The 13,476-nt window shown below is 37.0% G+C and overlaps 1 protein-coding gene across 2 annotated transcripts in view; it reads left to right on the top strand.

The window, feature by feature from the left end:
* The window catches only part of ARHGAP10 (Rho GTPase activating protein 10), a 312,621-nt gene that overhangs the window by 197,961 nt on the left and 101,184 nt on the right, over window positions 1–13,476 (top strand). For both annotated transcript variants that reach the window (XM_072724789.1, XM_026018180.2), the window contains one exon: window positions 4,550–4,608. In XM_072724789.1, the coding sequence (XP_072580890.1) occupies window positions 4,550–4,608 (59 nt within the window). The remainder of the gene's footprint in view (window positions 1–4,549; window positions 4,609–13,476) is intronic.

The following is a 13,476-nucleotide window of genomic DNA, read 5'->3' on the forward strand; positions in this document are numbered from 1 at the left end:
GAAAGATAAAGAAAAGATGCGCGTCAAATACATGTATGGCCTCTTCCTTTTTTTTCTACTAACTTGAGGCAAAGATTCTTTACTTTAGTGTTTTAGAGGGCTGGATACCAACTCTCTGATTGATTGCCTATCGATTCAGACCATAATTTTGATTTCCAGCGATGTGTTCATTATGATGGTTTCCCATCATGAGGGGGCAAATGAGCTATTTTTGAGGTTTTTAGTAAACTGATTTTACCTAGAGGAAACTTTAAAGCCTGCAAATTGGAATGGAACTCTTCAGGAGGAAAATGCTAGCTTAGATAAATATTATGATTTATATTCATAGACAGATCCCAAGGGGTGGCACAGAGAGGTAGCTCGAAACATGTTGGATGGCAAGTTAAGAGTCACAGTGACTCAGTATAATACATTTTGTGTGGGGAACTTGTCATGTTTATTACTGCTTCCCTATCATCAACAATATTTAATACTTATTATTTATGCTGTATTGAGTAGCCGACATATGGCAATGGTAGAAGTAGCTTGTAGAAGGTATTTCGATGCAAATTCATTTTTACTAGAAGAGAAATGCTCTCTATGGCTTTTCTAGGTTGTTCTCTTCCACACACACACACCCCCGCCTCCTCCCCCCACTTTTTTTTCAGTACTGTTTAGTTTTCCTTCTGTGCTAAGTCCTCATTTTCCTTCATTGCCATTTTCCATTTATCCATATTTTGAAACAAAAAACTCTGAAGGTTTACTTCTTTTTATTTAGGCTGTGGTATAATTGATTTTATTTTTCTTTAAATGAGAGCGTAGGAGATGGAGGGGAGGGAGAGAGGAAATAAGGAACAGCTTTTCTTCACTAGGGCTTTGCTTTAAGTTTTAGTTTATGTGTCTACAGTTGTCTTTGTGTGTGTGTGTTCTGTAGTATCCTAAGTTGTGTGTAGGCAATATGACCTGTAAATATATTTTTCCATCTGTTTTATTTTTTAAACAGCTTTATTGAAGTGAAATGGACCTGTAATAAACAACATATTTTTATAGTGTACATTGTGATAAGATTGACATGTGCATACACACCTGTAAAGCAGTTACCATAATCAAGATAGTGAACCTAACCACTACCCCCCAAAGTGTCCTCATGCCCCTTGGGAATCCCTCTCTCCTACCCTTCTCTTCCCACTCTCTTATTCCTAGGCAACCACTGGTCTGCTTTCTGTCCCTGTACATTAATTTTCGTTTCTTATAATTTCATATAAATGGAAGGAAATTTTTTTAAAAAAATTAAAAAAAAACTGGGTGCTTTCATTTAGCATAATTAGAGGCTCGTTTGTTTTGTAGCATGTACAGTAGTTCACTCCTTGTTGCTAACCACTGTTCCATTGTATGGATACACCACAGACTTTTTTTTAAAAGATTTATTTATGTGAGAGAGAGAGTCCAAGGGTGGGGGACAAGAAAAGAGGGAGAGAATCTCAAGCTGACTCCCCACTGAACACTGAGCCTGATGTAGAGCTCGATCTCATGACTCTGAGATAATAACCTGAGCCCAAATCAAGAATTGGATGCTTAACTGAGTGAGTCACCCAAGATTTTTTAAAACATCTGTTCAGCTCTTGATGGATATTTGGGTTGTTTGTAGCTTCTGGCTATTACAGATAAAGCAACCAAAAATTCTTTGAGTGAACAAGCTCATATTTCTCTTGACTCAAGCCCTAAGAGTGGAATGTCTGTCTTGATTGTATATTGGATATATGTTTAACATTTTGGGAAACTGACGAACTGTTTTTTTTTTTTTTAAAGATTTTACTTATTTATTCATAGAGACAGAGACAAAGAGAGAGAGAGGCAGAGACACAGGCAGAGGGAGAAGCAGGCACCATACAGAGAGCCTGACATGGGACTCGATCCCGGGTCTCCAGGATCATGCCCTTGGCTGCAGGCGGTGCTAAACCGCTGTACCACCAGGGCTGCCCATGAAATGTGTGTTTTTTTTTTAAAGTTTTCGCAGAGTGGTTATATTTTTTTACATTCTCCCCAGAAATGTGCAAGAGTTCTTGTGAACTCTTGATATGGTCAGTTGTCTTCATTTTAGCCATTCAGACAGGTGTGTAGTGGTATCTTGTGCTTTTAATTTTCACTTCCATAAATACTGATAATCTTAAACTTTTTATGTGCATATTTGCTATCTGTGTGTCTTCTTGGGTGAAATGTCTGTGTCTTTCATGCAATTAAAAAAAACAACTATTTGTTTCCTTATTATATTTTGATAATTTTAAAATGTATTTTGGATACATCCTTTCTCAGATACGTGTTTTGCAAATGTTTTATTCAGTCTGTGGCTTGTCTTTTCCTTCTTTTACTAGTATCTTTTAAATAGCATCAATTTTGATGAAGTCCCAGTTTATCATTCTTTCTTTTTTTTAACTGTACTTTTGGTGATGTACCAAAAATCTTTGCCTAACCCAAAGTCACAAAGGTTTTCTTTTATATTTTCTTCTAGAAGTTTTATGGTTTTAGGTTATACTTTTAGATCTGTGATCTGTTTTGAGTTCATTTTTATGTAAGATATAAGATTAGGATCCAAGTTTGCTTTGGAATATGAATGCCTAATTATTCGAGTACCACTTGTAGGAAAAAGGAAAAGCTCTCTTTTCTCCTCTAAATTGTCTATTGAGCGGACCATACAGTTTTTCTATTTTAGTTTGCTAGTGCGGCAAATTACATTGATTTTGTTTTAATATTAAGGCAGTACCACATTTGTGTGATAAACCCAACTAGGGCATGATGTATTATTTGTTTATTTATCTTGTTGAATTTGAATCTTGTTGATTTTATTTCTGTTCCCTTGCTTATTTGGGGTTTAATTTATTCTTTTTTTCTCTGACTCTTCAAGATAGAAAGTGAAGTCTTTGGTTTAAGGCCTGTCTTCTTATATAGGTGTTGAATGATACAAATTTACCACTGAATACTACTTTACTAGTAACATCCCTTAAAGTCTGTTGTGTTTTCATTTTCATTTGGTTCAAAATACTTTCTAGTTTCTCTTTCTTTGGGGTTTTCCACATATCTTTCTGTTATTGATTTTTACTTCAGTTTCTTTTAAAACATTTTATTTATTTATTCATGAGAAACAAAGGGAGAGAGAGAGGCAGAGACACAGGAAGAGGGAGAAGCAGGCTCCATGCAGGGAGGCTGATGTGGGACTTGATCCCAGGAATCCAGGATCATGCCCTGGGCCGAAGGCAGGCGCTAAACTGCTGAGCCACCCAGAGATTCCCCCTTCAGTTTTTATTGTAATCAGAGAAAGCTGGTATACATTAAACCCTTTTAAATTGAGATTTGTTCAATGGCCTAAAATATGGCTTATCTTGATAAATGTTCCATATGCACTGGGAAAGAATGTGTTTTCTATTCCTTTTGGATGGGGTGTCATTTAGGTGAGGGACATATCAATTAGGTAAAATTAGTTGATAGCTTTATTCAGATACTCTGTATCCTGATTTTTTTTTGTTTACTTGTTCCATCAGTTACTCCAACAGAGAAGTATTTAAATCTTCAGCCATGGTTGTGGATTTGTCTGTTTCTTCTTATAGTTCCATCGATATTTGCTTCATGTATTTTGAAACTCCTGTTATTATTAAATACATTAACATTTAGGATTATTATGTCTTGTTGATTAATTGTCCTCTTTATGAATAGGAAATAAACTCCTTTATCCCCACATTTCTTCTTGGCTTTTGTATATGCCTTAATTTTTTTTGTGTCTTTGATTTTTTTTTTCTTAAGCATTTGAAGAGGAATTCTGGGTTACACAATATAAACCTCTTAACAATTTTTAATATCTTGCCAGATTGCCCTCCAGAAAGACTGTGCAGATTGATACTTGTCTAAGCGTTCTTTAAGTGTTTTTACAGAGATTGGAGATCTGGTCTTTTAAAATTTAAGATACGTATAAAGATTGACTGAAATGTAGTATTCTGTTGACCACAGGATAAAATACACTACCATTTGTGTAATCTGCTTGGTAGAAGATTAAAATTATGTGGATATTTTATTATCAATTTTATTTCATATCTCTTTTAATGTTTCATAGGCATAAACCAAAAATGGATATCATATTTCTATAGTAGAGATATGTAAGCGGAGAGAATATTTGTTTAAAGTTTTTAATTTTTTTTTAGCATCTTCAATTAATATCCTAGAGATGATTTTCAAAACTATATACTTATATTTGGTTAGATAGAATGTTTGACTTTAAATAAGTTAGTATAGAAGGAAGTTTTATATATAAAATCAGATGTTTGTAAAGGTACTTTCCAAGATTATGAAATATGTGACTAGATCTGATAGGGATTTGTGGCTGCTTAAGCTTTGGTAGTCCCTGGTACAGATAGTAAAGTAATCCATTTGATTTATAGATCTTTTTGATATGTAAAAGATTTCCTAGGGAAAGTTTTACACATTAGCCTAGAATTGCACATTATATTTATAATCTCTTATAACAATTGAGCGCAAAGAGCAGTGATGTGTTTGGTAATTCTGAACTGTCCTTTTCATACAGGAGTCTTCCAGAACCTCTTATGACCTATGAGTTACATGGAGATTTCATTGTTCCAGCCAGTAAGTATTATGTAGAGGCACAGAGACAGTTAGGTCGTTGACAGTGTGTTTAAACTAAAATTTCTGCTTGAAAAATCTAACTTAATGCTCTTGTAATCTGTGTTAAAGATAGAAGTCCCTTTAGAAGATGTTTGATTTCTTTCCTCTTTTAGAGACTATTAATATATTCATTCATTCATTCACATTTTTTTGTTGCCTACTGTGTGCTAGTCACTGGTAGATTACTGGGTACATGGAGCTGTGAAGGATTTCTGCCCTCTGGAGTCCATTTTTCAGAAAGTATTGGGGCTCATACACCTCCCATTATCCCATAAAACATATAATAATGGCATGAGCAAGATGCTTTGGGAACATAGAAGAATTTAACTTGCAGAAGGTTGGGAAGATTCACAGATTTGGAGAGATTAACAGGTTGGAAATGGCTTCACATAGATATTTAGTTGGAAATTACAGGCAGAAGGATGATATTGAGATAATGCCAGAAGCCCACACAGTATCTGATAGTGAATGATATGTGATAAAATATTAAATAAAAAAGGCCTAAAAAAAAAAAAGGCCTATAGTTGGTAGAATTTTAATTTGTGATTAAATTTTTCGTGAGTCCTACTCATTTGAAGCTGTTTTCTCTCTATTATTCATACACCTCAGTTTCTGTGTTTGACACATGGTGTTTGATCATCAGTCTTCTGAAATACATGGGTGTGAGGTATTTAATAGTTAAGGATATGAAAGTTGAGACATGTTAAGTAACTTGCCAGGTTATAGGGATCTTTATTTAAAATTCAAAACCCTAGCTCCACTGGCTAAAACCTGAGGGATTGGTTTTCACAGGTGCACTGACAGTAGCTATAATTGTATTTTCATTTCCTTTTTTTTTTTTTTCTTAATTCTTCCCCCTTGGATGTATTCCATAGTTTAATCTCTTGAAAAATTTAGAGCAATCCCTTTGGGTCCTATGGTACTGCTGCCCGAACATTGCTTTAAATGTTATCTTCTTGTGAGGTCTTTGCTGCAGCCAGTGTGTTACAGAGAAAAGCAATGTGTAGGCCCAACTAGACTGTACCTATAAAATAGGCCTTTGGAAAAGGCAAAAAATATGGTTCTACTCACTCCTGTTTTTGTGTGGAAGAGGATTTTTTTTTTTTTTTGAGAGTTTATATGAACAAGGAAGTGAGGGAAAATTTTCTTGGCAAAAACTCAAGCAAAGGCTTAGTTGTTTTGATTCCTTCCCTGTGGCATTTTTGGCAAACTAGGGAAAGAGAAATTGAACTCTCTTTGGAGGACAGTTGTTTCATGTTGTTCGCCTTAGAGACTGGAAAAAGCAGAAGAGTGCCAGTTTTAATCTAGAATCATTTGAGAGTTGGAGAAAGATAAAGTGATTATGGAGTGAGGTTTTAAGTGATCACAAGTTCATGTCATTATGATTATCACGCCTTACAATGGAAGTCCTTGTGTCTGAAATTCTAACATCAATGTTTTTTACCAGATAGTCTTTGTAAGAGGTAGGAACTTATTAATGAAGTCTGTGGTGGTAGGAAGTGAGTTTAAAGAGTTTGTTGCGGCTGTCCTTGCAATGTAGTAGAAGAGATTGCGTAAATATAAACAGTATCATCACCTGCTAGACTGGGGCCTTTTGTGTTTTGCCTCCCAACTTTCTGGGGATATTGTAATAGAGTCTCCAACAATGATTTGAATAACAGGCCTGTTCCAAAGAAATACTATAGCTACTGTAATCATTGGCATGTATTTGCACCCAAGTGGAGCTGCTGTTGGAACGGGACCTGTAGTTACCTTATTTAATGAGAAAAAGTACATCTGTTAAGCTGGTGTATCTAGTATTCCCAATGTGGACTTTAATTTTTTATTTGAATCTCTGTGAGCACCCCTCTCGGTACTCACTGTGCCTCTCCTAGGAAAGAGTGTAGAAGCAAAGTCTCTAATCTCTTGCATATGTACTTGCAAGTATTGCATAAAAACAGTTACAGAAGTCAGGTGGCCAGAATTAGTCTTCCCTTTTCAATATTGTTGGGAAATTGGAATTGTGGTCAGGCTATCATTTTCCATTAACAACGGCAGAGATGGCCTTGTGCGAAAATGTCTGTTAGCAGAACTGCCTGCTAAAACTATCAAGCATCGCCAGTCTTTGTTACTGCCTCTCATATGAGCATGGATAAGAATTTTTGATTCCTTTCGGTCATGTTGCGAAGGTTTCCATCTGTTCTGGGCTGTTGAGATGGTCTCTTTTGCTCCCCCTGTTGAGAGTTCTGAAGGTTACTCCTGGGTCCCTTTATTTTCTCTCCTTGGTTTCTTCTCCAATGGCTTCTGTTGAGAACCCATGGGTTAATTTCCGGACTGCCTAATATAAATATGAATTTTATTTTTTTGATACCACAAAAGACAAATATTTTTTGCTCTTAATTCTTAAAAAATACTATTCAGTGTTAAATGCATTGGGAAATTATTATTATTATTATTATTATTATTATTTTTTTTTTTTGAAAATTAAGAGAGTTAACTTAAACCCTCTCAGCTGAGAGAGTTAACTAAAATTACTGAAGGGAAGTAGAGTCCATCTGTCTAGAAAAACCATTCCTTTGTTTCTCCTTTATTCTCACACACAATTTCTGACACCTTTGGTCACCAGCTGTGTGGGTTTTTTCCCCCCACACTAACCAATTCTGCGACACCAGCCAAGTGCCATACAATTCAATTCAGTTCTGATTCTACCTGCGTGAAGTTTGCACCAGGTCCCGCAGGGCAAAAGCTCAGTCCTACAAGATGGCCCTCACTCCAGACACCAGTTGTAGGGTCCAGGTTGTCTTCAGGACTTCTGCCTAACCCACTAGAAATCAGTTTCACAACTCCCACATTAGGTACGATAAATGGCTCACAGAACTCAGGGAAACACAAAGTTGTATTTCCCAGCTTATTATATGATGAAGGATGTGATAGAGGATACAGATGAAGAGCCAGATAGAGAGATACATACATTAGGTGAGATCCAGAAGTGTCTTGAGTATAGAAGCTTCTGTCCCTGTGGAGTTGGGTGCCACCTCCTTGGCATGTAGATGTGTTCACCTGCTCTGAAGTTCACCGGACTCTACTATTTTTATGGAGGTGTCATTATGAAGGCATGATGGATTATGAATTCTCTCTCCCACTCTAGAGAATGGGAGGTGGGGCTGAAAATTCTGAACTTCTAATTATGGCTTGGTCTGTCTGGTGACCAGCCCCATCTAGGAGTCCACCAGAAATCACCTCATTAGAACAAAGATGGTCTTATCACCCAGGAAATTCCAAAGGACTTAGGAGCTCAGTGTCAGACACTCTGACCACTCACAAAATTATGGAGGTTGTTGGAGCTTTGTGTCAGGATCTAGGATCAAAGACTAAATATTAGAATAGAAGATTTTTTAGTACTCCTATGGCTCTAAAGGCTTTTAGGTTCTCTCTGCCAAGAACCAGAAGCAGAGACCAATATGTGTTTCTTATTACTTCACACCATCCATCTTGTGAGAAAATAAAATGAGCTTTTATTTAATTTTTAAAGACATTTTATTTATTTGAGACAGAGCGAGAGTGTACAAGTGGGGGGCGGGCAGAGGGAAAGGGAAAAGCAAACTCCCCACTGAGCAGGGCGCTGGACATGGGGCTCGATCTAAGAACCCTGGGATCATGACCTGAGCTGAAGGCAGATGCTTAGACCACTGAACCACCTATGTAACCCTATAATGATCTTTTAGTATAAAAATTCCTAAGATGAAAACATGGTTTACTTGGCCTGTGCAGGAATGCAAAATATTGTGCCCATCTGGAGAAGGCTATTAGGTGTCTACCTGGATGTGTTTTTCTATGGCATTTATTACCTCTGAGAATGTTGCAGTTCAAGGTCAGTGTCCTTGATAGATCATATTGATAAAAATTGGACCCATTCAGGATTGGACTCCCATTAAGCTTAGTTTGAGAATGACTGCCAAAGCCTGGATGCCTCTTATGGCATCTTAAAAAATATTTTTCTTCTGAACAAGGACACTTGCTTGCTATGTTCTGTATGTTTCTTTCTGTAGTCAAGTTACCTGGGAAGCAAAATCATAATCACGACGTTCTTAAGTCATGATGAAAAATAAAACTGTCAGGGGATACAGGGCACAGTTGGATAGATTCATTTCCCATTGGGTAGGATCTCCCACAGAAGAACTTGAACTTGTGCTCCTGCAGAAGCACCTGAGTGGCTCAGTCAGTTAAGCGTCTGCCTTTAGCTGGGGTCAAGATCTCAGGATCCTGGGATTGAGTCCCACATCAGGCTCCCTGCTCTTTGGGGAGCCTACCTCTCCCTCTGCCTCTGCTGTCCTCTCTCTTTCCCTCTCATGAATAAATAAATAAAAAAAGAAGAAGAACTCGAATATTTAATGTCTGTTGGGTGAAGCACCTTGGGAAGTGTTTGGGTATTTACTGCTAATGCTTTTCTAAAATTAGAGTACTAATGGCTTATGACATTTAAATATTGAAATAATTTAATATTTATCTGTCCAAGTATCTCTGATAAGCTCCAATAAGCCACAATCATATCTTTTTCAGTCTCCATTAGTTGGCGCAGCATCATAAGCACATACATTAAGCGTTGTGGTTGCTGATTTCTAGTTTCACAATAAAAAATGCTTTTTCTCTTTTATAGTAAACTCCTAAATCCCTAGTGTATGTTAGGAACTTGGCATCATGATTAATTCAGTATCCTAGATTTTTAAAAAGTTATGCTTCTAATAATATAATTTATATAAATTAAAACAATGAAATGCATAAGCAACTGAAGATAATTTATCTCATTATGTAATTTATCATTTAGAAAGTTTTTTTTGAGTAACTTAAAGTTACTATTATGTTGCAGCTACATGGAGATGACTATTTAGTAGAGATTTATGATTAATGTCAAAACAAAATGGAGAAAAAAGTAGCTTTACTTTAAAAGCCTTACTTCCAGGGGTGCCTGGGTTGCTCATTGGTTACGTGCCCGACTCTTGATTTGGGCTCAGATCATGATCTCAGGGTCCTGGGATCGAGCCCTGAGTCTGACTCCATGCTAAGTGGGGAGCCTACTGGAGATTCTCTCTCCCTCCCTCTGCCCACCTGCCCCTGCTCTCTCTCTTTCTCAAATAAATAAATAAATAAATAAATAAATAAATAAATAAATAAATCTTAAAAAAGAAAAAAATCTTATTTCCAAATATTCTTCTTTTTGAAAGAGGGAAGAAACAGGCTTCAAAAAAATGCCTGTGCGATTTCAAATGAAGATAGGTGTCGTAGGGGCACTCAGAGAAGGAAGTGGAAGGCTTTGACTCTGTTTTTTCAAAACCGATTCTACTATTTTTAGAAATGAAGAACTTTAACCTTAGAGGGTGGGAAATGATTTCTCTGGCTTGTGTTTCTGAAAAAGTAATAAATCCCCAAATATTAAAATTAGGTTTTCTTTGGAGAAAGATCCTACTAATGACAAGATAGATAACATGAGTTAGAACTAGTTTTTTAGTGCAAAGTTTTAGAAAATTTTCAGTTTTTGAATGTATGTAATTCTTATCATAGGCAGTTATCCTTTTATTCCTTTGGAATTTTTCAGAGTCCTGACTTTAATTTTTTCCCCTACTTTAATTTTATTTTTAAAATTAAAGCTGTGAATTGAAAATGTTAGTTTTTAAAATTTTCTTTCATTTTTCTCCAGCTTTGATTTAATGAGGTATTATCTTGGTTTTAACTCCAGATTAAAAACTTGATTACAATTTATCACCTAATTTGTGAGGTTTTTTGAAGTATTGTATTTGAAGTATTGACACACAATGTTACATTAGTTTCAAATATACAACATAGTGATTTGACAAGTCTATTTGTTATTCTATATTCATCGCAAGTGTAGCCACCATCTATCACCATATAGTGTTATTATGATATCATGGCCTATATTCCTTATGCTGTGCCTTTCATCCCTGTGACTTACTCATTCTATAACGGGAAGCTTGTACCTTCCACACCCCTTCACCCACTTAACCCTACCCTCTCCCTTCCCTCTATAACCACCTGCTTGTTTTCTGCATTTGAGTCTGAGTTTTTTGTTTGTTTGTTTTTGTTTTTTAGATTACACATTTAAGTGAAATCATACAGTATTTGTTTTTTTCTGACTTATTTCACCCCTCTAGGTCCATCTGTCTTGCAAATGGTGGGATCTCATCTATTTTATGGCTGAGTGATATTCCTCACCTAACTCTTTAGATAGTTGTACTTTTGTTTTCAGTGACAAAATTAGTCTGTATCTAAGAGTTTTTTTTCAAAAAAGATTTTGTTAGAGAGAGAGAGAACAAGCACGAGTTGGGGGAGAGGCAGAGAGGGAGAGGGAGAAGCAGGCTTCCTGCTGAGCAGGGAGTGCATTGTGGGGCTCAATCCCAGGACCTTGGGATCATGACCTGAGCTGAAAGCAGATGCTTAACCAACTGAGCCACCCAGGTGCCCCCAATCTAAGAATTTCTATTATGTAGTATGATTTGATTATTTATATTCTGCTTTATCAGGTTCCTTTTCATTTCTTAACCTTTTTGCTTTCTTTTTTCTTTAGCAACAGCTGTGTCCTGTGTTGTGAGATCTCATTCCTCACTCTAAAACATTACTATTGGAAGTGTAAACTGGAACAGTCACTGAAAGCAACTTAAATGTTCTTAGAATCGATGCTGTGGTGTTCCTTTTACTAAGGAGAGATATCCATAGTATATTAAATGAGATAGTCTTGTTTGCACATTTCATTATGAAAAAAAGGAAGCAAAATTCTGAAAAGATTAAAGCTAAAATTTACTAGCCTCAGGGTGAGATTTATTATAGGTAACTTAATGTAAGTGAACTTTTTGTTGAAACATAATAGAAATGTGCACCAATAATAAGCATACAGCTTAATGAATATCCACAACTTAAAGATAGCCTTGGAATAAAAAAATGTCAGATGTATCTTCCCCAAATTTAACTCTATTCATATCTCTTCCCAGCCTTTTTTACCATGACTGATTTCAAAGCCAACAGTAAGGACAGATTCTTCCATTTAGCTCTTACAAACTAGAGTTTGGCCTCGGACTTCCCATATGCTTGAGGTGTTCTCTCTGCCTAGGCCGTGTATTTTCTCCTACTGTTTGCAGAATCTGGAGTGTGCCCCTTCCTCCCCAGTTCTCCTTTTCTTTGAATTATCTGTTCTTCAAGACCCAACTCAAATGCTCTCCCTTACATGAAACTCATCTTCAGCTTCTCCTTCCAGCTCTCCATGAGCCTCCAAGCAGTCTCTACCATTCTTTCTACTGCCTTAACTGATCACAGGATTCTCATTAGTCGCTTCTTTGACACTACTGAAAACTTTAATGGAATTCTCAATAGCAAGCATTTTATTGATGTGTTTGATATTTTCTGTCAAGAACATGAGAAAGGGAATTTGGGCACATCGTTTGTTAATAAGAGCCATGGAGAATTTATTCCAGAGTCTAAAGGGGAAAGTGAATGTATTCATTCCCTAGGGTGGCTGGATGGCTTTCATCAATTAATCAATCTACCAATCAGTCAATAAATAAATAAGTAAATAAATTAGTAAATTCATTCATTCATTTACTCACAGTTCTAGAGAATGGAAGTCCAAAATCAATGTGTAGGTTGGCAGGGCCGACCTCTAAGTTCCAGGGAAGGCTTTTCCATACCCCTTCCAGCATATGGTGGTTCCCCGCAGTCCTTGGCATTTCCTGGTTTGTAAACACACCACTCCGATCTCTGCCTCCATTGTCACATGATATATTCTCCTGTGTCTATATTCACATTCACATGGCCATTTTCTCTTTGTGTCTTTGCTTTCTTATAAGGGCACCAGACATACTAGATTAAGGGACCACCCTACTTACCTTAACTGATGGCTTCAGCAATGACCTTATTCCCAAGTAAGGTCATTATGTTAAGCATGGCTTTTTATTCTGATGTTTTGACATCTGGAGCCTTACTGACCCTGGGGAGACTGCCCTTCCTGGGGCTAACCAAGTCCTTGAGGTAGTAAACTGAACATACTTTCCATGTGCCAACCAATCCAGAGCCCATTTTCTCACTTTTACTCTGTCTTTTGGGCTCTTACGCTCCATGTCAATATTCTTCTGCCCTGATCACCTCAGGGCCAGGTACCTGATGCCTGACACAGCCCCTGTGCCCCAGAGCCTGCTAAAGTAATTCAAACCAACCAATCCTAAGCCGGCTTACTCTGCCTCGCCTGTTTTTTCACATGGAAGGCACAATAAAGCCTCTTGCCCACATTTTTCTCCTCTTTTCTCTGCCTCTTGACTGACCCTGGCATACCATGCCTCCTGTTTCTAGGGACTGTGAGTATAAACCTCTTCCTTCGACTCAGTCATTTCCATGTCTGCGTGTCTTACCATACCTGATTAAAACAAATCCCAGGTACATTTTAAAACAGTCATGTTCTGAGACACTCAGGGATTAGAACTTCAGTGTGTCCTTTTGGGGGAATAAAACTCAACCCTAAGAGGGAAGAACTTATTTGCCCATATTTTATTTGCATTCCATCATAGGGCAGTGACAGTGATACGACTCTGCAAATGATAAGCAGACTTGAACTGTAGTGTGCAGGAAGGAGAAGCTGTAGTAGCCCTCTGTTGTTAAATATCATCCAAGGGGAAGGCACTTGTTGCATTCACACTGAAAGTATCTCATAGGAGAGGTACAGAGGACTAAGGAATACAGCAAAAGATAGGTCCCCCACCTGTTTTTTGAAAAGTGACAAAATACATTTAAATTCTCTGTTTAAAGATATTGAACAGATGAGCTGTTGTAATGGTTGATTTTTAGGACTGT

The sequence above is a fragment of the Vulpes vulpes genome, chromosome 10 (assembly GCF_048418805.1).
Source record: "Vulpes vulpes isolate BD-2025 chromosome 10, VulVul3, whole genome shotgun sequence".
NCBI lineage: Eukaryota > Metazoa > Chordata > Mammalia > Carnivora > Canidae > Vulpes > Vulpes vulpes.